Source organism: Theobroma umbraticum, unplaced genomic scaffold, assembly GCF_002168275.2.
Source record: "Theobroma umbraticum cultivar Fairchild unplaced genomic scaffold, ASM216827v3 scaffold_147.0, whole genome shotgun sequence".
NCBI lineage: Eukaryota > Viridiplantae > Streptophyta > Magnoliopsida > Malvales > Malvaceae > Theobroma > Theobroma umbraticum.
This window is the reverse complement of record NW_018397259.1, coordinates 6,090,682-6,114,324: the sequence shown is the minus strand read 5'-3', so window position 1 is coordinate 6,114,324 and position 23,643 is coordinate 6,090,682. Positions and strand designations below refer to the sequence as shown.

General features: G+C 34.5%; 4 protein-coding genes across 11 annotated transcripts; 3 read left to right on the top strand and 1 right to left on the bottom strand.

Annotated features, from left to right (window-relative positions):
• Window positions 1-124: 124 nt before the first annotated feature.
• LOC110415992 (alpha/beta-Hydrolases superfamily protein) lies at window positions 125-4,788 on the bottom strand. 2 transcript variants are annotated; one of them, XM_021427807.2, is made up of 7 exons: window positions 4,633-4,788; window positions 4,358-4,530; window positions 4,158-4,210; window positions 2,745-2,859; window positions 2,333-2,455; window positions 1,321-1,492; window positions 125-1,085 (listed from the first exon to the last, which is right to left on the bottom strand). In XM_021427807.2, the coding sequence occupies exons 1-7, from the start codon at window positions 4,732-4,734 to the stop codon at window positions 900-902; spliced, it is 924 nt and encodes a 307-aa protein (XP_021283482.1). In that variant the 5' UTR covers window positions 4,735-4,788; the 3' UTR covers window positions 125-899. The 2 variants fall into 2 exon arrangements, with proteins under 2 accessions (XP_021283482.1, XP_021283483.1); XM_021427808.2 differs by having other exon boundaries at window positions 976-1,096.
• Window positions 4,789-4,884: 96 nt separating this feature from the next.
• LOC110415321 (tRNA (guanine-N-7) methyltransferase) lies at window positions 4,885-9,166 on the top strand. 4 transcript variants are annotated; one of them, XR_002445089.2, is made up of 9 exons: window positions 4,885-5,236; window positions 5,423-5,479; window positions 5,669-5,744; window positions 6,516-6,595; window positions 6,747-6,796; window positions 6,857-6,959; window positions 7,039-7,137; window positions 7,733-7,931; window positions 8,163-8,297. XR_002445089.2 is itself a non-coding variant. In XM_021426937.1 (8 exons), the coding sequence occupies exons 1-8, from the start codon at window positions 5,000-5,002 to the stop codon at window positions 8,391-8,393; spliced, it is 915 nt and encodes a 304-aa protein (XP_021282612.1). In that variant the 5' UTR covers window positions 4,885-4,999; the 3' UTR covers window positions 8,394-9,166. The 4 variants fall into 4 exon arrangements, 3 of the variants coding, with proteins under 3 accessions (XP_021282612.1, XP_021282611.1, XP_021282613.1); XM_021426937.1 differs by lacking the exon at window positions 7,733-7,931 and having other exon boundaries at window positions 6,875-6,959; window positions 8,163-9,166; XM_021426936.1 differs by lacking the exon at window positions 7,733-7,931 and having other exon boundaries at window positions 8,163-9,166.
• A 750-nt stretch (window positions 9,167-9,916) lies between these two features.
• Window positions 9,917-12,841, top strand: LOC110415552 (glycine/proline-rich protein). 2 transcript variants are annotated; one of them, XM_021427232.2, is made up of 3 exons: window positions 9,917-10,075; window positions 11,422-11,765; window positions 12,148-12,841. In XM_021427232.2, exons 2-3 carry the CDS (start codon window positions 11,462-11,464, stop codon window positions 12,393-12,395), a joined length of 552 nt encoding a protein of 183 aa, XP_021282907.1. In that variant the 5' UTR covers window positions 9,917-10,075; window positions 11,422-11,461; the 3' UTR covers window positions 12,396-12,841. The 2 variants fall into 2 exon arrangements, with proteins under 2 accessions (XP_021282907.1, XP_021282908.1); XM_021427233.2 differs by lacking the exon at window positions 9,917-10,075 and adding an exon at window positions 10,085-10,201.
• Window positions 12,842-18,716: 5,875 nt separating this feature from the next.
• ASG1 (nuclear factor 1 A-type protein (DUF1005)) lies at window positions 18,717-23,267 on the top strand. 3 transcript variants are annotated; one of them, XM_021426586.2, is made up of 4 exons: window positions 18,717-19,239; window positions 21,269-21,936; window positions 22,323-23,008; window positions 23,095-23,267. In XM_021426586.2, the coding sequence occupies exons 2-3, from the start codon at window positions 21,329-21,331 to the stop codon at window positions 23,002-23,004; spliced, it is 1,290 nt and encodes a 429-aa protein (XP_021282261.1). In that variant the 5' UTR covers window positions 18,717-19,239; window positions 21,269-21,328; the 3' UTR covers window positions 23,005-23,008; window positions 23,095-23,267. The 3 variants fall into 3 exon arrangements, with proteins under 3 accessions (XP_021282261.1, XP_021282262.1, XP_021282260.1); XM_021426587.2 differs by adding an exon at window positions 19,761-19,829 and having other exon boundaries at window positions 22,323-23,267; XM_021426585.2 differs by having other exon boundaries at window positions 18,719-19,239; window positions 22,323-23,267.
• Window positions 23,268-23,643: the final 376 nt, after the last annotated feature.

The window sequence follows — 23,643 nt, the reverse complement described above, 5'->3', positions numbered from 1 at the left end:
TTTCACATTCATAGGTAGCCCTTATAAGCTGCCTTGTATATGGGTGAGGCAAGCAGAATCATTTGTGAAATTACTGGCTACGCATGCATTGAGCCATGCTTTTGCATGTGGCTTAATTTGAGGTTCAAATTAACGTGGGATGCAGATCGTTGAATTTTTAGTCTATTCCGGTCAGGTCGGTGGAGCTTTCAGTAGAGAGGTTTCTTGAAGTTGAGTCATTTTTGCAATGTTTTCAGTTTCCAGACAACCGGTAATGGTCGGGATGAGGGAGCTCTTGTCTCCTATAGCCTATAGTCATCAGTGATTTTCAATGGTGTATGATGATTGTGACATTGCATGGCTAATAACTCCATAATTTATTTAAACCCGATGGTGGTGGCTGGAATGATAGCAATGGTTTGTGAGATGTAGAAGGAAACATGTACCACTGGTTTTTCTTTAAGGATATTCGAGCTGTACCAATAGTGGCAAAAATATCCTCAGACTGTATACAGTTGCATTTCTTTAAATCTTTCCATGTTCTATGAGTTTACGTGGCAAGGTAAAGTTGTGTGCATTTAAGTCCTGGCCTTTGCCCCAGGCTCACAGCTTTAGGCCTTTCTCTCTTCACCCAATCTGACTTTCAGATTCAGGTATTTCGAATCAAATTAAACAGCTTAACCATGAATGGGTCATTGTTTGATGCTTTTTGCCTCTTCAAGTTCAATGGAGAACAATGAGGAAGAAGAAACCAAGGGTTTTAGAGGAAACGAAGAGAACCAAAAAAAAAAAAAGAAAAAAAAAAGACAAATTTCTAAAATTAGCAAGTAGCCAGAAAAAATATTAGGAGCAAGAACTCCATTGGCAATCAATATATATTAATAGACATTTTCTTCATCATTTGAGTATCTTAGACTTGATTAGTTGAGGAGATGATGTATCCATTGCTCTACAACGGGGGGAGAACCATACCATGGTCTTGATACATCATCTGAACCAACTGGTGAGTGGTAGACTCCATCCAAGCTAATGTTGAGTGCTCCTTCTAGATGAGCTGATACTTCTGGTACAACTCCATCACCCCATACATCTGCCTGTCCACAAACCTGATTCAAGGCTAAAACTTTCCATGAGAAACTAGCATTCAACATGGTGTCACAGGATCAGACCTATCGGTCTTATGACTCCACTGTCATACTTGAGAAAATATAGACATAAAGTATTCCAAAGATATCTAAACAGAGAAAATAGAAATTTGAATAGAAAACTGAACTCTTAAGAAGCTGACTACATTTTTGTTTAAAGAACCCAAGGATAAGGAGCCAAGATGGCTGGTGTTACCTGCTTGTACCCTTGACCAACAAAGCGAGCACGAAAGATTGTAGAAACAGAGGTTGAATCAGTCTTATTTTTCACAACAGCAACATCTGATATTGGTTGGGCAGGATCGATGCTAACCACAGAATCAGCATCCAGCTCTGAGTCACTAACAAGGCGAGCTCCCTGAAGATACCTGCATTTACCATTTCAATTAACAGTTAAGAAAATTTATTAGAGAAATAAAATTGCTTCAATTTAAATAAGGTCTGCTAAAGCTTATCTGGTTTACCCTGCCTGATAAATTATTTTATACTATGTCACAATTAAGAAGTACAATATTTATGTCTATGCCACAATTTTTGGCTTCGTAACCCTGTCTTATCTGATTTTTCTTAAACCATCAAACTGAGTTCAGGTATTTTGCTCCAAAACTTAAAAGTTCACTTGCAATGCTTAAGTTTCTGTAAGTGTTCGTAAACAAATCCGATCGGCCTGCAATGTCTATTTGCAAGAGGATGGGGGAAGATTTCTACTGTTTTACTCTGGGACGCTTCAAGTAATAGCCATATATAGATTAAAGTTTTCTTGTGTTCTTCCATAATTCTTAGATTCTGTTCAAGTTTTACAAAATGGTGGCTCAGCCTTAAAATTCTACCAAATACTAATATGTTTGGAGAGTTGACTACATCCCTCACTATTAATCTGCAAAACAACAAGCTTTGGGGATGGTTTATTTTGTCTGCATGATCAAAATGTCTGATCAGCTACTGCTGGGCTTGTTTCACAACAATTGTGAGAGGTATGAATTTCACATATTAAACAGCTTGTTCACTCAGAAAAGAAGACAACAGATGAAACGGAATAGGTCCTCCAACAATGTGTAGTTTGCATTCATCAACTGGGTGAATGTGTGCATTCACATATAAATGCTACCATTAACTTGAAAAATTATTAGGCGTCTTGAATAGAGTGAAGTAGGGTTAGTGCACAAACAAAAAATAGAATCAAGAACAGGATCTGACTTTGATTTTACCTCCCTGCAATACATACATATTTCAGCTCAGGTGTATAGACAGCCTTTTTGCAGTGTTTTTCAACATAATTTAGTAGACCCCTTGTTTGATCAATGACCCCTTGCAAACCTTTCGGAGGAGGCCTACAATAGAACAAAAACATAGATAAGAGAATGTGCTTAAAGTTTCAAGCACTCTTCCCGCTTCCACTCCAACCATGAGTTGAGAGGCAGAAGTAGTTACCAACGACAAAAAAGAAAAAATTAAAAAAAAAAACAAAGAAGAATCAAGTGCCTGCAATTGGAATTACTACAGTTTGTAGAACATACATCAACCACTACAATGTACTAAAATTATTAGAAGAGAAAAGCATGAGACAGAAGGATCAAAAACCCAGTCAAGAATATTCAGCATTGAAATAAAAGAACCTACAAGTGGGGAGTACCAAGAGTCAGAAGCAAGGAGATGTGAGAGAGTCCAAATTCTTCCATGTAAACACGTGCTAGCCATCCTCCAGCAGAGTGTCCAATCAATGATAATGTCCCACCTAAAATCAAGTACATTACTGGTTTAGAAGATACTTTATGACAATGTTTTTGACCGTGAATTCTAGGAAGAGAGACAAAGGATTGCCAGAAACTAGGACAAAATAGACAAGGAACTGGACAAAAACAAATATGATGATATCTAATGGCTTCTTCAAGATGCAGTCTTCATGAATATTGCATTAACTACATGAATGATGTTTAATTATGATAATATTTAATTTTCCTTCACAACAAGAGACAATTTACTAATAAAATCCATCTTTACATTTCCTTTTTTTTTTTGGGATAAACAAATTCATCTTCAGATTTCAGTTTGTTCAAAATGTATGAAAACAGCAATACCATGGAGTTTCCCAATTCTGTTTAAGTGTTCTTTTCCAGAAATGAAATAGCTATAGTTTGCAACTTGCAACACAGTGCTCTTCAGGGTTATTTGGCAAACTTTCTTGTGTAAATTTAACTTCCTCAAAAATGGCAGGTGGTACCCACTAGTTCACAAAACCACTTAAAATGTAAAATTTAATAAACCATGCCATAGAAATACTCAAGTGTCATTTTCAAGAAAATGGTCAAATATTAATTTCCAAGCATTACATACTCAGGTAGAGTCTAGAGTGTCAGTTGAAGAGAACATTTTAGTTACAATGACAATTTACATGTAAAAAGTTGAACCCGTACGCATTTGCTCCATAATGGTGAGCAAATGCCTTATAGCTCATTATATTTGAGAGCAAATCTCCTTTCCAAACACCACCTACGCCACTAACATAGCTCATTTCCATCAAATAATGAGTATGTAACAAGTGACAAAGTGAAGAACATTCAACTTTCAGAACTGTGATTTTTTTTTTTTTGGTCATATTCAGAACTGTGAAATTAATTCAGACTGCTAAAGCCTCCAAGCTATCTGAACAGAAATAATTCTTATTGTGAAATGTTCTTGAAATGATAGAACAGTGCGTTCTTATCAGTATTAACATACAAAAGAGGGCAACATCAAGAGCAAAAATGCTAATAATCTGGACATACATTTGCTAGATGCCTTGAAACTATATTACTACTCTATTTCATTTTTCCAAAATACTATTATTGTGCATTAAACTATCAATAAGAGTCTTGTGGCAGAATTCTGCATGCTTGAGTGACAGAAGGATATAAATTCCAACAACCAACAATTGTAACGCCTTTCCAAACAATACAAAGTTCACAGAACTTCCACATAAAGGAAAGCAATGAAAAATTACTATCACACAATTGAAATGACTCCAAATTGAAAGGTAATGGCAAAGAATCATACCCTGTGCTAATTCCTTTGCTTCTTGAACTGCATCATCAACCCTCTTCAAATACCTGCTTTCACACTATTTAATCAATAAAACAGAGGGAGTGGGGATCCTCAAAACCAATTTCCTAAGTTAAAACTTGCATACATTCATAGGACCACATTCAGGATTGTTTGAATTAAAGATTTTCCTGGCAGAGAAAGGTTAAAGGTACCAGTCAAGAACAGGCCTAGGCTGCAGAGTGCCTTTCCAGTAGTTGGGGTCCACCAAGCCAGCTGCATTCCTCAGCCAATCAATTCTTGAAACCTTAGCAACAACAGTAGGTACTCCATACTCTTGCAAGGTCAACTCCAACTTCTTGTAGTCACCAGTATTATTCCCTAACCCCTGGAGAAAACCAACAAGAAAAGTGTCAAATGTAACAGAACACAAACGTTTATAAATAAAAAGCAAACAAATGCATGTATGTAGGAACGTAGGGGATTTAACTGGAAGGATGACAGCAGGTCGGTAGTTGGTGGAAGAAGAGGAGGAAGATGAGGAGGAGGAGCAGTGGGGTTTGAAATTGAGTGGTGGCAAAGCCAACGCCATGCCTTCCGGAAGTTATGGGATTCTTGTGTTTTGACTGGCTCCTCATATTAACTGTCGGAAGTTGAGAACTTTTAGGTGCTGTTTTAAGGAAGGCTTTTTTTTATTTTTTTATGTATTACAGTATCAGTTGGCACTTGGCAGGATGTCTACCTAGATTAATGTATGGGCTGGGCCTGTTTTTGACGGATACTTAGACAACAAAAAATAGTACTCATACGAAAATGGAAGAAGGAAGGGTGAGCCAGTAAAATAAGAAAAAGAAAAAATGGCTTCTTTCGTTTGCTTACACAGTTGTGCAGTCCCAAGGGCTGCGAAACAAGCTCTTTCCTCGCTGGTGTTACTCCACAAACTCCCCTCTTCTCTTCAACCCAACCATTGTATCACCAAAGCTTTTGCTTCTTCTTCTGCTTCTGTTTCTATTGATGCTAATAAGGAGCTCAGGAGCAATGAACTGGTGGCTCTCGAGTATGCTGACCTTAACCTCACTGACAAGATTTCTCAGGTACCCTTCTATTTCTCTCCATTGGCAAGTTTTATCTTTTCATGATAATGGGTCATCAAGTTTTCTTCTTCTTTTTATGATAATGGTTTGTCAAATTTTTCTCTTTTAAGTATAAATTTATAATGGGTTATAAATTTTTTCTCTTTTTATGATGATGTTTTTTCCCTCTCCTTTATTTGATTGCAGGAGTTGGGTCATGTAAGAATCAGGCAACATGTCAACCCTCTTAGTTCATCTTTCTCTGTGAGTAATGTCTACCCTCTATTGCAGTGCAGTATTTTTTGAGAAAAAAAAAAAAGGAACAGGTTATTTCTTATGTTCAATTAGAAAAGTAAAGGTTTTGTCTTATTGGCTTCTGTTGTTAATACTTCTTGGCTTGGTATGGGAGATTTAGTGGTTGAATAAAATTTCAAATTATTGTTTTCTGGATAGGTGCCAGCGCCTATACCTGATTGGAGTGAAGTCTTCAGGGACCCAACATTGCCACTTATGGTGGATATTGGATGTGGTAACCCCTCTATTTAATATATCTGCGAACTGTTGCCATTCATTAATAATTCTTTCAAATTATAGAGAGATGATTGATACATAAATGAGAACATGTTAGCTACTGCATAGTATTTACAAATCTACCTTTTCAATCATGGAAAGCTACTAATTTATTATCCAAGTAGTGATAAGAACTATTTTAGCCATGTAGAGTTTAGGGAGCGCAGGTGGCTGTTCCCTATTAGCTTCTTAGAGTTTTAAATCCTTTATTCGAAACAATCACCATGATGCTTGGATTCTTGTATAACAAATGGCCTTTTGCAATTTCTCCTCTCATATTTGGACTCAGATGATGGTGGATAACATTGAAAAGGCTTTAGGAAGTTATAATTTGTTAATGGCTTTCATTATCCAATAATATGTATCATTATGATATTGATTAGGCAGGTTAATGTCGAGGCTGGGTACTTTAGAGGTGTGGAGTGATGCCCTTTAGATATTTATTGTCTTTTGGCTGCCCTTCTTTTAAGCATAATGTGCATGTCAATAGATTGATAACTTGAGTTACTTTATTGTTTATTTGATTAGCTTTTACAACATATGTCCGAAATCAGTGTTTATAATTTTCACTATGTCTTTCAACCTTTGCTTCACAACTTAGATTATTAGCATTATCATCATAGGTATCATGCTTTTTATTATTTTTGTTGTTACCTGCATTGTGGTTACTACTGCTACCGGGGTATGTATAAGTATTTGATGAATCTAACAATGATAAAAAAATTCTCAGGAAGTGGCAGATTTCTCATGTGGCTTGCAAAACAAAATCCTGATTCACAAAATTATTTGGGACTCGAAATACGAGCAAAAGTATGAGATAGAAGTCCTTGGATTACGTCTAATTCACTCAAGAGTTCCTCTGATTGAGTAAATTTACATTTACTTGGTCTTCTTTTATTCTTGGAATAACAAGATATGGGTGTTTAATTTGATGTGGTAATACTTTTTACTTGTCATGTAGCTGGTCAAGCGTGCTGTGTTTTGGGTAAAAGAGCTGGCTCTTAGTAACATGTAAGGCTTCGAAACTCATTTCACATGAAGGACAGTATTACTGGGGATTTGATCATGTAGTTTTAAACTTTGTTGCAGACATTTCATATTTGCAAATGCTTCAGTTTCCTTCAAACATTTAGTGTCTACTTATCCTGGACCATTGATGCTAGTTTCAATATTGGTGAGTGCGGTTTTGCCACTTTATCATTCCATGTCCTTTTAATAGTAGGTTAAACAACAATATTTGTGGCTTTATGCAGTGCCCCGACCCTCATTTCAAGAAAAGGCATCATAAAAGAAGGGTTGTACAGAAGCCTTTAGTTGATTCCATCCTAACTAGTTTAATGCCAGGAGGAAAGGTATGCCCTTCCATTCACTTTGAATGATAATTTTGGCTTTTCATATAGCATGTGATTATAGGGTATACCATAATCTATTCTAAACACTTTGAAACTATTCCTGTAACTTTCTTGTATTATTTGATGTCAGATCTTATGAAACTGATTTCAGACTTTTTCAATTAATAGTGCCAATTTCTGTTACAGTTCATTGCTTACGGTTGATCTTAATTAAAGTAAGGCTTCTGCTAATGAGTGCCATTAGGGCATTCTTTAAGGTTAGTTAAAACACTATTTATAATAATATTTTTGTATTATATGTATAGTTGATACTTAATGGGATGATTTTCAATGCATTGAAAGAAGATATTACCTAATATAGTAGCGGTAAAAAGTTCCCTTAGGGCACTCGTTAGCAAAACCCTTAAGGTAACTATCATGTGCCTATGCCTTGATAGATCATCTTATTCAATGGTTCCTAATATATTAAGATGACTGAATTATTTGCAGCAAACTCTTATGGTGTTTTTGAAATTCTTTTTGGTACATCTGCTTATGCTTAAGTTGCTTGGAGTATAGCATCTGTCTATAGAACTAAAAGATGGCCTTGATGCAGTTTATTAGGACATTGAAGAATAAGTCCTTGGTATAGGTTGACAGAGATACATTTGCATGTATCCTCACAACCCAAGAAGAAAGGCAAGAGTCTTGGGAAGTGGGGCTGCGAGCTGCACAAGCGCACAAAAAAGTTTCAGTTTTCTGGTTTTCCACTTCAAAATATGTGGCATCCCTGATTGACCAATGTTCTTCTAGGGGTGAATCTTTCTGTCTCTTCAATATTTGCTGCTCCTGAATAGAAATGATTAGAAAATTACTGGCATTTGCTCAGCAGTTGGTTTATTCCACTTTCTTCATTTACCTTTCACAGCGATTCTTACTGCAAAATCCCACTTCAAAACCATACAAAGCTACCTTTTCTACTAAATGATCTATATATTCAAGCTCTAGAATATTGTAATACAAGATTTATGATTGTACTTGGACAGGTTTTTATACAATCTGATGTGCTTGAAGTTGCTGTCAACATGAGAAAGCAGTTTGATTTGGAGCCAGGTGCACTTCAACATGTTGACACGGTTGATCCAAGTGTGTTATGTGATGATGAGGGATGGTTATTGAACAATCCAATGGGTATCAGGACTGAAAGAGAAATCCATGCAGAGTTCGAAGGTGCGAAAATATACAGGAGGTTGTACCAGAAAAGAATACACTTGTAAATTAGAGGAGAGGAAATTTGAGGCATGTCTATCTCATTTTGTACCTACCATGTAGGAAGTTTCATACCGGGAAAGAAGGTTGCTTCAAGAAAACATCATGGGATCAAGACTTCTTCCATTTTGCTAAATTTGAAACTTCAAACCCTTTTGTTTATTGAATTGAAATCTCAACTCTAAACCCCCTCCCATTCACAAAAAAGGCCAGCAGCCATTGGTAACAATCTTTGGTGCATGAGGATGCAGGGAACTTACTGCAAATGGTTAACTAATTTGAGCCCTTTTTCTTTTCATAAAGGGAACCAGTAGACCCAAAAAAGAGTTGATGGCTTGACACTGTCAAACTATGGTCTGGCATAAGTTTGATTGAGTAAAAACACCTTTACGAAAAGAAAATCTTTGATAATATTCGGATTGTTGGCGCACCAACGCGCATCAAGAAACCACCTGGCGGCCCCACGAGGAGAAATGCCATTGCAACACGAGCGGCACTCGGACACCATAGCATCAACAATTGGAAATTTCAACCTTTGGTGCCTTTATTTCCATACACAATCCTACTGGAAAGAATCCAAGAAAAAGCTTGTGCCACGCTAAGGACGACTGTCATGTACCATTGCTCAAAAATAAAGCAACCTTCTCCATCTTTTTAAGATTTAGAATAATGTGTTATGGGCAGAGAATAACTTTTACTTTGTATTCTATTGTGACGAAAAAGATAATATTTGCACTACTTAAATGATGGTGATTTATGGACTTTCACATGTACTCCTAATATCACGGTCATGTTAAAATCACACTAATTAGTTCTAATAAATCTTGTTGTAGTATTTATTCTGCAGTGATATTGTAGTTAATAATCAATTTCATGAGATTTTTGATACAGAGGATTTATCAGAGTAGTAATTGTAGAGCATATAACTCATGACATTACTTATTAGATGTAAACAGTGATTTCATATATTAAAATGTTAATAATTAAAATAAATTTTCACTCAAATGATCAATATTATATATAAATATAAAAAAATATGAAAATTTCTTTCTTTTTTTCACATTAAAATCAATCAGTTGAGTTAAAAAAATATATTAATTGATTTTCTCTCTTTGTGAATTTTAAATTTCGGTAAAATAGAGTTATTTGAGATGAATATTTTATAAATAAATAAATATATTTTACAATATTTTATCACATTAGATAAGATAAATAATTAAAAAATTAAAATTTATCTTACACAACAATCATGGATATTTTAAATTTTACAAACGATATTAGAAAAATGACATGTGTATGTATTTATATATTTATAAAAATTAATTAATTATTATATAGGTAAATAGATTTCATTGGCCTTTATGAAAAAAAAGAACGAACAAACTGAATATTACTTAATGATTAAGGGATAACGTGATGTGGTGATATAGAGACCTGAGCAGGTAATGAGAGGATCAGATGAAAAAGCAAACGCGTTGAAGAAACGCGTACCGAGTTAAAGCGATAAATACGTCACCATCAATGTAGCAGATGATTGGATAACTTCTCTTCTTTTGTCCTATCTTTACTATAAATATTGGCTCGAAAACTTAGGAACTCTCCCGCAATACAATCTTCGTTGGTCAAATCATTTCCGTAGCTTTGCACAGGCCAAAAGGGGTTTCGGTTCCGAAGAATCTCTACCAGCAAGGTGAAAACTATACCCATCCCTTTTTTCTCTCTGTCTTACCTCTTTTCATTCGTTTTCAAGGATCTTTCTTTGGTTTTGCTTTGCTCCTAAATTCTGGGTTTCCCTCTTCTCTATCTGTCAATCCATGTAATCTCTTTTATTTCTTGTTTTTGGGGTGTTTTTTGTTTTGGGTTTAATCTATAATTTCGATATCTTTCATCTTTGCTTGTACTTATGTATGGGGTTTCTGTGTTTTTTTTTTCTTTTTTAATATTTTTTTAATATAATTGGGGAGGGGATTCGAACTTTTTTTAGGCAGGAGGATAATACATCGATTAATGAACCAAATGCTCTAGCCTTTTTTTTTATTTTAATATTCTTGTTATAGATTGACTTCAATTCATTTTTGTTTTGATCGTGGTGTTTAATCATCTGGGTTCTTATTTGTTTGTATGTATATTTGTTTGATCATGTATGCATATTTGCAGATACTTGCATGCATATGTACCATGTTGCCAAAAGTCTATGTATCTGTACTTTTATGTAATGAATATGGACATGCATGTATGTATGTGTCTTTAGATGCAACACATTCACTATGGCTGACTAAATTCAGAGAAGAAGAAAATATTATGTTTATGTGTATGAACCTTTGATAAATAAAAAGTACCCACATAGTGAACTCTCATGTGATATGCCCTCTCCATACGATTATTTTTATTTTAAAATTTCTTGTCATTATTTATAAAGCATCAGAAAATGTTCTGATTTCATTACTTGTTAATGCCACCTTTCAAGCTCTTAAAAGATGGATTTTGAAATTAGCATCTTATATTATTTGTATTTTAAAATGTCATAATGTCAATTTCTTTGTCAATCTGCAGTATGGTTCTTAATCTGATACTTGTACTGTATAGAATCCTGATCAAATTAGTAATTTTAATTAATATTAGACAGAGAGAGATAGAGAGAGTAGTACTATTTTATCTTTATTAAGGGAAATGGAATGCATGTCTCTGTTTGATGGATGGAACTTCAGAATACATTGTAGATTATGAAACTTGAATGTTGGAACTTCTTGAATCTTTGCTCTTTTCTGCTCTGCATATATGGAAGAGTGAGATACATGAAAAGAGAATACTGAAACATTAAATATGGGTGTGTGTATCTTAAGAATTAGGCATGATCCTTTTTCTTCTCTCACAATCTCACTTATTTAGAATCAACTTTTGAAACTAGCCAGGCACTGTCTAATCTGCATATTTGATGGCATTTGTTATTTTTTTTTCTTTTTTAGTATTTTCTTTTCATATTTCTCTTTGAAGTGTGTTTCAGCTGACAAAGGTTTGTTTTTTTACTCCTGACAGACTTGGTTACTTAAACTCAATAATTTCAAGCTGAAGAAAAATGGGAGGTGGTAAAGACAAGCATGAAGGCGAGTCAAGTGACAAAGGGCTGTTTTCTCATCTTGCTGGCTATGCTGCTGGACGTTATCCTCCTCCTGGATCCTACCCTTCTCATGGGTATCCTCCACAAGGCTACCCACCTGCTGGATACCCTCCTCCAGGTGGATATCCTCCTCCAGGTGGATATCCTCCTCCTGGCGGATATCCACCTGCTGGATATCCTCCCCCAGGAGGATACCCTCCAGCGGCGTATCCGCCAGCTGGTTATCCACCGCATGGTGGATATCCACCAGCTGGTTATCCTGGTAGGCTTCATGACCCCCTTAGTTTTCCTATGGCTGTTTCTTTGTTAGTCCATTATAAATTTGAGTTGTTAAGGCTCCCTATTGTAGGCCTTATGGTCTTTGGTTTTTGTTCATACTTCAAAGAGTAGCGAGCAAGGATATAACATTGGATCTTAAACTTATGGTTGATTTTTTTTTTTTTTTTTGATAAGGTTTTTCACTTAGTCCTTTAAGAGGGAAAAAAAAAAAGAAAAAGGCATATAGATGTCCATCTGGTGAACTGCATCCATCCTCTTTAACCCTCAAAACTCAAAAAGGATCTGGAGAGATGTTCACTGACTTATACATACAATTTTATTTTCATCTTTTTTAATCATCTGACGTGAATGGTAAAATTTTACAGGACATGGTTCACACGGACATGGTGTGGGAGGATTAATAGCTGGGGGTGCTGCTGGTGCTGCTGCTCTTTATGGGGCGCACCAGTTGTCACATGGAGCTCATCATCTTGGACATGGGGGTTACTCAGGCCATGGCCATGGAAAATTCAAACATGGGAAATTTAAGCATGGGAAGTTTGGGAAGCACGGCAGGCTTGGCATGTTTGGAAAGCATAAGGGCAAGTCCTTCGGATACAAGAAGTGGAAGTAATTCCTGTCTCTATGTTCCCATATGTCTCTTATCATACTAGTATGCCTTTGAACAGTGACTGACTTGGTCGTTTAATGACTTCCCCGCCCCCCTCCCAATAAACATGGATTTGTTTCGGTTGTTATTTGTGCCTGGCATGCCATTACTATCACAGCTGCTTAATATTTGTGGTGGTGTTTTTGTATATGAATAAGTTGGTTTCATTGGAAAGGGTGTTACATGGAATCCCTTTAACCCTGTGTATTAGCCAGGCCATTTGTTTGTTTGGTTGATGAAAATAACCCTTTGCAAAAAGTATATACTGGAGGAAAGTGGGGGGACAACTGAAATTAATAGCTCACATGAAAACCCAACTCTGCTTGTTCTGTTTGGTGCTGACTCAATTACTGGATTTACTGATCAATTTATGTCAGTTACCTATTTAATTGATTATATCACTTTTATAATTTGGTGTTACTTATTCTTTTTATTCATTATTGAAATAACATGTGGTAAAAAATCCAAGATTCAAAACTGCTTGCACAGGTTTCAGGTTTACGATGCTTTGAGTAATGATTAATAATGGCTGGCAAAAGCTGTTGTGTCACTTCTAGGTTGTTTTAGAGGAAGTAGATTGGGACGTTTTAATTTTAAATCGACAATTTGGGAGTACCTTGAGGCATTTATGAAAGGGTTAGGTGTTATAGGCCCTAGCAAGTAGTCTCTGCGAATACACTTTATCAGGTTGTCTTGTTTACTACAGCAAGTTAGTCTTACCCTATCAAGTTAGTCTCCTCAGATAGACTTTGTCAGATTATAGTCTTTTGAAAAAGGAGATCTGGAGATTGTAGGTATTATACACTATATTAGGTTAATCTTTTGGGCAGAGGGACAGATGCTGTTGTGCTGCATATGGGCTAACAAGCCTAGGTCAGCACCAGTCGGGCCCCAATTCAATATTTTATTTGTCTGTCTGCACCGAATTGGGACAGTTGGGCAGGCTAGCTGGGTGGATTTCTCCTCTGCTAGTCACGAGCCCTGCTTGATCTATCCATTTATAAAACATTGTATAAATTAGAAATAAATAAAAATAATAAAGTTGCAAATTGAGCTAAAAGTTGTGGGAATAGGCCGAAGAGAACAACAGAGCCCTAGACTTTCGCTTTTTTGTGAAAGTGGGGTTCCTGAATCTTGGAGGGGATGGTCCAGCTATGGCTGCCTAGCCTAGGCGGTGTACGACCATGTGCATAGCTTATTTGAAAAGGAAAGATGGTGGAAAACCTCGTGCATTGTTGGAAGGAAATGCCCTCCATTCCCCCCCCATTTCAAATCACAACTCGTTTCCTTATCCACCATTATTACGTCCTCAATCTTGTTTATGTTCATACTCCCCACCGTCTTTTATTAGTCAAATTTTTGGATAAGCTAAAGCTTCCTCAATTATATCTACAATTTGCGTTGCTTTCATACCTTCTACCAACCCAGGCATGAGAGTGTGTGTGTGTATCAACCTATTCTTGGTACAATCCGAGATTAAAAGAAATATATCTTATACTATATTTGATTTTTATTCAAAAAATTGGGTCGAATCGATTTTCGATATATCACTAAAACGAAAAAGAACTAAAAAATTTTAAGAGAGAAAAAAAAACAATAATGTTATATATTTTTTTAATTTGTTTTGTTGAAAGGGATATCGGAAAGCACTCCCTAAACAAAAACACGTGACTTTTTGTTTTTCAATTTTAAATTCTAACCACAATATTAGAAATATCCCTTTTGTAAAATTTATTATGTATATATAAATAATTTTATTTTCCTTTAGTCGCCTTATCCAGTTTGAATATGTTTTTCATAAATTTCTTGTTGGACAAGCGAACGAGGTTGTAGAGAAGCGCCACATGGGTGACGCAGAGGAGAAATATAGTTTTTTTTATATATTATTATTATTATTTAATTTTGCTTGATTGCCAGATGAGATGATTTGAACATGGTTGGCCTTGGAATGGACACAGGCGCAGACATCCGTGCGGTGGTTGAGTTCTGTTTGAAGGTAAAATGTGCAGGGCTTGTTTCTTCTCTTTTTAAATTCCAACTATTTTGACTATGTTGACTTTTATATTTATACAAAAAAATATATATGCATTTAATTCGATTTTTCATATATAAAAGATTAAAATGTGGTGTAATATTTAAAAGATTTTTAAAATTATTAAATTTTTATAAATATTTTTTTATTATATTCAATCAAGTTATTATATTTTTATTTTTAATTAAATTAAATAAAATTATATAATTAATAATCGACTAAATATTATTATTCAAAATACTATTTATCATTTTATATCATATTGATATATCATAATATATGTGACATAATATGATGATATGATCACGTGATATTTTTTACTTTTCATATTAACGTTACTTGAATATAAAATGACAATTCATATTTTAATTAATACCAATTAATCAACTATTAATTATAAATATTTATTTTATTAAAAATAAAAATAAAAAATTTAATTAAAAATAATCGAAAATAAAAAAAAATTAAAATAATTTAATAACTTTTTAAAATATTATATTTCAATTGTAAGTTATTTTTATTTTTTCGTGTTGGTAGAAGATGAAGACAGACTTGAGTTGTAATAGTGATAAAAATTGGAAGAAATCAAAGTAATATTGAAGCCGATAAACTCCATCATGAGCTCTCTTGTGAATCCATATGGATTGTTCATACCATTCACCAATCATCTCTCATTATCGTTTCCTCATACCATATAGACAAAAAAAAAGGGTATAAATTTGTTGTGATTAAAATAAAGTGTTTCAATCTTGGTAGATAGAAATGTTGGGATTTGCAAAGATTTTTATTTTTTGAAGAAGGAATCTTAAAATTCAAGAAACAATTTAGAATCAAGGTTCAAACAAAAACAACCAAAGCAGTATCAATCCCTATGGTTATTCCATGTATACCACAGCTTATTGTGGCTTCTCCATTTTATTTATTTATTTATTTTTGGTTTTATTACAGCAGTTACCAACAACGACGACAACAACAAACAACCTACTGCTACTAGTGTTTGCATGTTCTTGAGACGAGAGTGGTTTAATGATTGGGGCCCAATTCCTCATGCTTGCACATGCAATTCAGCTGTCCATATCCCTTGATTTTTGCAGCCATTTTCTTTAACCTTTTTGACTAGATTTTGTTCTACATCTTGGGTTGACAATGCCCTGTTTTTGGAGACTTCTGCAACTTATGTCCCATATTCACCCTCCCAAAGTACCTTGAATTAAGGCCATTTTGACATGCATGAGCATCTTATTTTATTTTCATGACCAAGATTTCCTTTTTTGTCGCATCATTACATCACATCAGAGGTTATATATATATATCTAAGTTTTTTATTTAAGAAATGAGTTTAAATAGTGATAAGCTCAAAATTCTACACACAAAATAATTAAAAGGATAAGATAACGAAATTTTATATAAATAATAATAAAAAAATTAAAAATTGAGAAGTGATTATCGTCACCCTCGTCATCATCTTCGATTCACCTTTGAGCTTTAAATGATTTGGTGCCAAAGAAACCATTTTACCACTAAAAGTTATATCATAATTATTATTATTATCTTCTTAACACCTTTTCCTTGAGTAAAGCATGTTATATATATATATATTCCAAACCTTTGATTGAACTTAAGATGATCAAGGGAAAAGCTGTAGCAAAATTCAATCATGTACCCAATATATAGATATATATATATATATATATATCATGTACCATAATTATGTAATTGCAATTATAAAGTTGATGCATAATTCTCAAATGGAAAAAGAGGTGGCATTAAACTATGAACATATGGGTTCTAGGATAATATTTTCATGATATGATCAACAATGGCCTATTTTCATTTTCTTTTTCTTTGCCCTAATGTCAAGCTTAGTGAGATTGGACCAAGTATACAAGAATAAAACTATAATCATCTTTTTCCCTTAAAAAAAAATTCTAACTCTAGGCCGCCAAAGTCAGTTCTTTTCAGACTTTTGGGCACTTCTGTTTTCTTTTTGTGTAGATTATTTCTTATCCAATCCAAAGAGAGACAACAGAAAGTGGGGGCTTTTCCCATCCCACGCTTCGCGCTGGTTTCTTATTCATCTCTCTAAAAGACAAATCCTATTTTGTCCCTTTATGTAATAAAAAAAAATAGATTCTTTTGCCTTAATGGGTTTTTTTTTTCAAATTAAAACTATTACATAATTCCACTTCTTTTTTTACATTAAGATTTAATTTGCTTTGAATAATTGATCCAAACATATATACATGTATAGAAAAAATAACTATTGATATTTTTGATAGACGCTCGTGCTTAAAAATCTAATGAATTATTTATAAAAATTTAAATAATCTTTTATTATTGTATTACGTCAATTAAATTTTTTATTTTTATTTTAAATTAAATAAATTTTTATAATTAACAGTTAACTAATTATCATTAATTAAATCTCTATTTGTTAATTTATATCCTGTGACATGTCATAATAGATGATATTATAACATGATTATATGGCAGATGACATAAACATATGTCATTTCTATCTTTTACGTCAATCTTATGTCTTCATCATAAAAATATAAAATAATAAATAATAATTTAACAAATAACAATTAATTAGCCGTTAGTTATAATAACTTATTTGATTCAAAATACAAACACAAAGAATTGATTAAAACTTAATAAAAAAATAAAAACATATTTAATTTTTTAAAATAATTCAATGACTTTTTAAAACTTTATACTTTTTTATATAAATTATTTATTTCTTTTTACACTAAAAAAACTAAATTAAACTCTACTTTCCTCTTCCCTTTAAATTTCTTCAAAAAGTGAACCTATAACATGTACAACCTAAGCATAAAAGAGTTTTGTGTTTATGTAAATTTAATGTAATAGTTTATGGACTAATTATGTAGCCATCCTAGGGATCATGTTAGGTAATTATGAATATCAATTGATGTTAAGACACTTGCTTTAAATAATTAATTAATTATTAAGATTTTGCAAGTCCTCCGTTAACGACCAAGTCAATTTTACAAATTTTTTATATAATTGCCATTTTTGTTGGATTAAATATTGTAGTTGTCAATGCAGATGTCCCAATCTCAATTCTCAAACTAATCATCCGATACTTGCCTTCCCGCCAAGACACGCCACTTGTCGTTTCGATGGAGCAAGTTGATTCCTTTGATACATAAATAATCGAAAGGTTCTCCATTGTAATCCACCAAAAAAAAGAAATATAAAAGTTTTTTTAATTTTTGGGAAATAATAAAAAGAAGAAACTACAAAATATAAAAAATAAATAACAAAACTATCAAGCAAATGAAGATAATGCAATAATAATACTCAAGATTTAATATTTTGTAAAAATTACTTAATGCATGATTCCTTTCACTAAAATAGATTATCGATGTATAATCTCAACCAGAGTTATCTATTGTTTGAATTTAGTTGATATTTATAAAATTTAGGTTGATCTTAAAACATATAAAAATAAAATTATTAATCACTCTTTAAAAGATTAACTTGATATAAGATAAGACGGTGAAATATCAAGTTTATAAATTTATTATTTTTATATGAAAATTTAAAACACTTTACATATAATTTTTTTAAATTTTAACTTGACATTTTCTTTTACTTGATTCGATAATATTGTTTCTTTTATCTATTTTTTTGTAAAGATGTTTGTTACGAATCGAAGTTTAAGTTTGGTCGATTAAGATATTATTATATATTAAAATTATTATTATTTCTTAAAAAGTTAGTTTAATGAAATACATAATATCGGTATTTATAAATTTCTATATCTGCTTCCCGTGACATTGAAACATTTTCTTCAAAATGTTTGACGGAGCACTTGGGGCTGTCTTTAATCTTTTGAACACCAACAGACAGTAGTGATCTCACCTCGTGAAGGTGAGATAAACATCCATAAGAATTTGGGAATACCTTTTCTCTACAGGATAATTTTGAAAATAAATTACTGTATATTATATATAAAATTAAATAAAAAAAAGATGAGCTTTAAAATGTAAATAAAACAGAGAAAAGTTGGGAAGATGAAGTCAGGCATATGTGTCCGAAAACGATACCTTCTTCACTTGGCATACCCAACCAAACCCAACGTTGATTACAGCTGTATTCACGTCCTCTCTCTCCTCAAAATTTTTTGTTTATTCTCTTAATAATTTATTCATCTAACCTAATTATTCCCACAAATATATTTCTCTCTCTCTTTTTTTTTGTATTTTGTCTTTCCTCCTAGAACTAAAAAACAAATGCTTTACTTTCTCCGTCTATTTCGTGACAAATTATGCAAAAAATAATATATATAAAAAAGGGTATCTTTTGGATGGATGTACAATATTTACACATATGCATAGAGAGAGAGAGAGAGAGAGAGAGTAAACGAAGGAGAAAGAGAGAGATTTATAATGGGAAGGAAAATAGAAAATAAAAAAAAAGGAAAACAGGGAGCTTCCTCGTGATCTGTGAAGAGTCTTACGTGAAAACCCAGATTGCCTTAAAGCCTTCTTTTAAAGCCTTTGGAGAAAGCCTTCGTTCCTTGTTCTTTGGTCTTCTTCTTCCTTGGACACCCAATTATTGCTCACATTCTTTAAAAAGCTTAGTTCCTTTTGGAGAGGGAGGAGGAAAAGAAAATTTGTTTTTGGAGGAAAAAACGGAAAAAAGGAAAGGATTTTTGGGACTCTGGGGAAATGATGTTGTGATGTTTTCCTTTTTGGGAAATTTGTTTCCTTGAGCTTTTGTATGAAGAAAAAGCTTCATTCAAAGGTGGGTTCTCTTTCTATGTTTTTTGGATGTAAATTTATTTCCTTTTTGTTGGGATTTCACGTTAATATAAAATTGGGTTTTTTTTTTTGGTTTCTTTGTGTGTGTTTGTATGTGTGTGTGTGTGTGTTGTTTTTAGGCGGCTTTGACTTTTATTAGTTGGTTGGGTGCAGATTATCAGCTGGTCTTTTAGTTGGGTTTTAATGTTTTTGTTTGGTTTGCAAGTAACCAACGCATATTTGTTGAAATTCAATGTGAGTCTTCCATTTTAAGTTGATATTCTATGCGGGATTTCCATTTTAAGTGGGAATTTGGTAAGATTTCCCTTTTGAGCTCGAGTTAGAAGGCATTTTTTTTGGGGGTTGGTTGATGGAAATGTATGCTAAAAGAGAAGAATTTGGAATTCTAAGCACTATATTTCTTGTTGTTTTTAAGTTGAGATTTTAATAAACTAAAGTCTCTTTACTCATCGAAGCTTAATTATGGTAGCTATTGGCTTAGTTGAGGTCAATTTTCTGTTTTAGGAGAAACTTTAAGGAGCCAGAAGGATAACTGAAGCGGGATTGGATTGTTAAATGCAGAATGAAATTTTAGTAAGGATGCAGAAGTCCCTGTTAATTTATATGGTCAATTTCATGAGTATAGAATGATAAATAACGTTAGTTTAAGAAAATTGATCATAGATGGCTGGCTTCCTTGCTTGACTGCTTCTAGGCATATTCTTTTCTTATGGCTGTGTAGAACATGAGGTGTCCAGTAGTTCTAGGATCTTTAGGAGTCTTTTTCACAGAAACCATAACACAGGATTTCCTTCTGAAAGAAGTAGCAAACATGTTGAATTCAGTTCTTTCCATGGTTTGCAATGATGTCAGCTTTTGCTGCTACTTCTATTTGGCACATAGCTATTGTTACATTGCAAGAGTTTTAGATCTATTTCAACTGGAGGATTTCTCCCTTTCCAGTTCTTAGTCTTCTATGAGCTACTTGATTTTTTGTTATTTTCAAGTGATTTTTGATGTTCTGTTTGAACCATTTCTGAATTATCTGGAAAGCTTTGAACTTATAGGAGAATAAGAACAAAAATAATAGAAGCACATAGGTGCATGCAATTCCCTTTAAGAGGCTATTTGCTGATCTTGGAAACAATTGGCAGTGCGACATTGCTTAATCCTGTATGGATGTTCACATTAATTGTTAGGAGATCCTGGGGTTTTCATTTCATCTGTTGAATTTTGCATAAGTTTTAGCAAAGGGTGCAGAGAGACGAAATGATCAGACCTATGTTTAGGATAAGATTCATGTGTGTCCCTGTAACTGTCATATCATATTGATCATGGCCTGAAATACTCTGACAAAGAAACTGTTCGTTTGTTCATTGTTGCTGAAAATGCCAAGGAAAGTGACTTAGCTTTCTAGTTTCTAGTATATGATGTCAGGATGGAACATCAAGCTTTTGAACTCGGCAAGATCATCTGACTGTTGCTTAGGGTTGGAATCTTATATGCTGACATTGGATGTTTGTTTAGTTTGGGACCTGTATTTTCCATGTCTTAATAAATAACTTAGAAAATATAGGATTGCATCAATAAATCCTACTATTTGTTTTCTTTCCTTGCCAAAGGGGTTTTGATCAGACATTTATCATGTGGAAGAAATAAGAAGGTCCTCTTATCTGCATTACTACTGGAGCCTTTTATCATTCTATTCAAAATATTAGGTTGAGGTAGTTAACAAGGATGACATGGTCCATACCAGCATAATGTATATGATAATACATATGTTGGTGTGTGTTTCCCAGAAAACACTGACTAAACTATTGCAAGTACTTGACTGACTTCAACCAAAAATTTTCTTGCTTAGGCTACTCTATTGCACCACCTATATGTCACGTTGTCAACTTTCCTATTTAATTAAACTGATTTCAATTTGAAGTTATTAGCACTGTATCACCTAGTGAGGCAATAAGTTTGCTTCAACATTCTTTTGAGTTTGTTTTTGTGATCTAATCTTCACATGCCTTCTGAAATGACAGGGTTGTTGAGCTGTCATAGCTTAAAGCTTTTTATTCAATGGGGAAATATTTGTGACAATAATGGATCCTCAGGCTTTCATCAGGTTGTCAATAGGCTCACTGGGTCTGAGGATTCCTGGATCAGCCCTGAATTCTTCAAAAGCTGGAATTCATGCATTCTCTTCCCCATGTTCCTGTGAAATACGACTCCGAGGTTTCCCTGTGCAAACAACATTGATTCCCTTAGTATCCTCACCTGAAGCTACACCTGATATTCACAGCATTGCCTCTAGCTTTTATCTAGAAGACTCTGATGTGAAGGCTTTGCTGACACCTGGCTGTTTCTATAACCCCCATGCATATCTGGAGATTACCGTTTTCACAGGGAGGAAGGGGTCACATTGTGGTGTTGGAGTCAAGAGACAGCAGATTGGAACATTCAAGTTAGAGGTGGGTCCTGAATGGGGTGAAGGAAAGCCAGTGATTCTTTTCAATGGATGGATTGGCATTGGCAAAAACAAGCATGAGAATGGAAAACCAGGAGCAGAACTTCATTTGAGAGTAAAACTGGATCCTGATCCAAGATATGTATTCCAGTTTGAAGATGTGACCATGCTGAGTCCTCAGATAGTACAGCTTCAAGGCTCCATCAAACAACCAATTTTCAGTTGCAAATTTAGTCGAGACAGGTGATGTAAAACTATAAATTTCTGTCTTCCATTTGTTGAAGTTAAACTTTTGAAAAGCGTCAATTCCTCAGGCTGTAAAATATATTTGGACCCATTTAGATGACGCTTGGAAATAATATCTAGGTTGGCTAGGGAAGTTGTAAAATTGGAAACTAATCCGAACTTGCTAAAGGTAATAATGAGAGGACAATTTAAGATATATATAAAAATTTCCTGATAGGTGGTATATTGGCTCTTATTGATCTTTGTTTTACCTTTTTTTATTTGGGGTTGGGTGGGTGGTTTACTGACTTTTTGTGGTCAAGAAATCAGAAACAATTCTTTGTTATTTTCTAGTCATTTGTTCATTGTTAATGAAACTTTTCATTGTTGTTTTGAACTGGCAGGGTAGCACAAGTGGACCCATTAAGCACTTACTGGTCAGGTTCTGCTGACAGTTTAGACATAGAGACAGAGAGAAGAGAGAGGAAAGGATGGAAGGTCAAGATACACGATCTCTCTGGCTCAGCTGTTGCGGCAGCCTTCATAACCACTCCCTTTGTGCCATCAACAGGTTGTGATTGGGTTGCCAGGTCCAACCCAGGAGCTTGGTTGATTGTTCGTCCAGATATTTGCAGGCCAGAAAGCTGGTTGCCTTGGGGAAAGCTTGAGGCGTGGCGTGAGCGTGGCATTAGAGACTCTATATGCTGCCGATTTCACCTCCTGTCTGAAGCCCAGGATGGAGCAGAGGTTCTCATGTCCGAGATACTTATTAGTGCTGAAAAGGGTGGGGAATTTTTCATCGATACGGACAGACAAATGCGGCAGGCACCAACTCCAATACCAAGTCCACAAAGCAGTGGAGACTTTTCAGCATTAAGTCCAATTGCTGGTGGCTTCGTAATGAGCTGCAGAGTCCAAGGGGAAGGTAAGAGCAGCAAGCCATTAGTGCAACTGGCCATGCGGCATGTGACATGTGTGGAGGATGCTGCCATCTTCATGGCACTTGCAGCAGCTGTTGACCTCAGCATTGAGGCATGCAAGCCTTTCCGAAGAAGGATAAGGAGAGGGTCCCGCCACTCTTTATGAAAAAGTAAAAAGAATTAAGGTGATTTATTTCCATGAACAAAGAATGGCTCTATTTGTGTTGATTTCTGTAACATTTGGCATTGTGTACAGGATCTTCTGGTTTCGACTGTTCAAAAATTGTTCAACACATTTATGGTGTCAGTACAGCCTACATGACACCTATCTATCCAGTCTTCTGGCTGGGGCCTTTGTACAGCTGGTGAGGTTATTCTGTTTTTCAGTTCTGATAGGCTTGGGGGAGATTGAATTTTTACCTCCCTTCACCCTCACTGAATTACCTCCTTGGGATGATTGGTAGATTTCTAGCTTTAGACTTAACCAAAGTCTAGTCTGCACCTTTGGCTGTCATTAGTGTCATGATGTTTCACTGCCAATGGTTAAAGCTTGAACCCCACTTCCACTGGTTATAATTGCCACTATTGTGTGATGAAACACTGGCATTATGGCACCTGAGTCAGATTAGGTGGCTGAGACAATTGACTCTTTCACCGGTCATGCAACCAAATGCGTGTACCAATTTCCGATTGTCGCTCACTAACGAAACATAACATAGCAAACCTAGATCTAGGAGTTTTATATTATATCTAATCTGATTCATTGAAAGCCTTGGGCTTGTACAAGGTTCTCAACGAGGCTTTG

What these genes read in the sequence shown, in the direction of transcription:
- LOC110415992 (XM_021427807.2), bottom strand. Translation starts at nt 4,734, where the DNA reads ATGGCGTTGGCTTTGCCACCACTCAATTTCAAACCCCACTGCTCCTCC. An exon ending in GACCTGCTGTCATCCTTCCA is followed by an intron (nt 4,531 to 4,632) that starts GTTAAATCCCCT and finishes GGTTTTCTCCAG; the next exon opens with GGGTTAGGGAATAATACTGG. An exon ending in CCTAGGCCTGTTCTTGACTG is followed by an intron (nt 4,211 to 4,357) that starts GTACCTTTAACC and finishes GTGTGAAAGCAG; the next exon opens with GTATTTGAAGAGGGTTGATG.
- LOC110415321 (XM_021426936.1), top strand. Translation starts at nt 5,000, where the DNA reads ATGGCTTCTTTCGTTTGCTTACACAGTTGTGCAGTCCCAAGGGCTGCG. An exon ending in TATGGTGGATATTGGATGTG is followed by an intron (nt 5,745 to 6,515) that starts GTAACCCCTCTA and finishes AAAAATTCTCAG; the next exon opens with GAAGTGGCAGATTTCTCATG. An exon ending in GACTCGAAATACGAGCAAAA is followed by an intron (nt 6,596 to 6,746) that starts GTATGAGATAGA and finishes CTTGTCATGTAG; the next exon opens with CTGGTCAAGCGTGCTGTGTT.
- LOC110415552 (XM_021427232.2), top strand. Translation starts at nt 11,462, where the DNA reads ATGGGAGGTGGTAAAGACAAGCATGAAGGCGAGTCAAGTGACAAAGGG. An exon ending in TCCACCAGCTGGTTATCCTG is followed by an intron (nt 11,766 to 12,147) that starts GTAGGCTTCATG and finishes AAAATTTTACAG; the next exon opens with GACATGGTTCACACGGACAT.
- ASG1 (XM_021426586.2), top strand. Translation starts at nt 21,329, where the DNA reads ATGGATCCTCAGGCTTTCATCAGGTTGTCAATAGGCTCACTGGGTCTG. An exon ending in TGCAAATTTAGTCGAGACAG is followed by an intron (nt 21,937 to 22,322) that starts GTGATGTAAAAC and finishes TTGAACTGGCAG; the next exon opens with GGTAGCACAAGTGGACCCAT.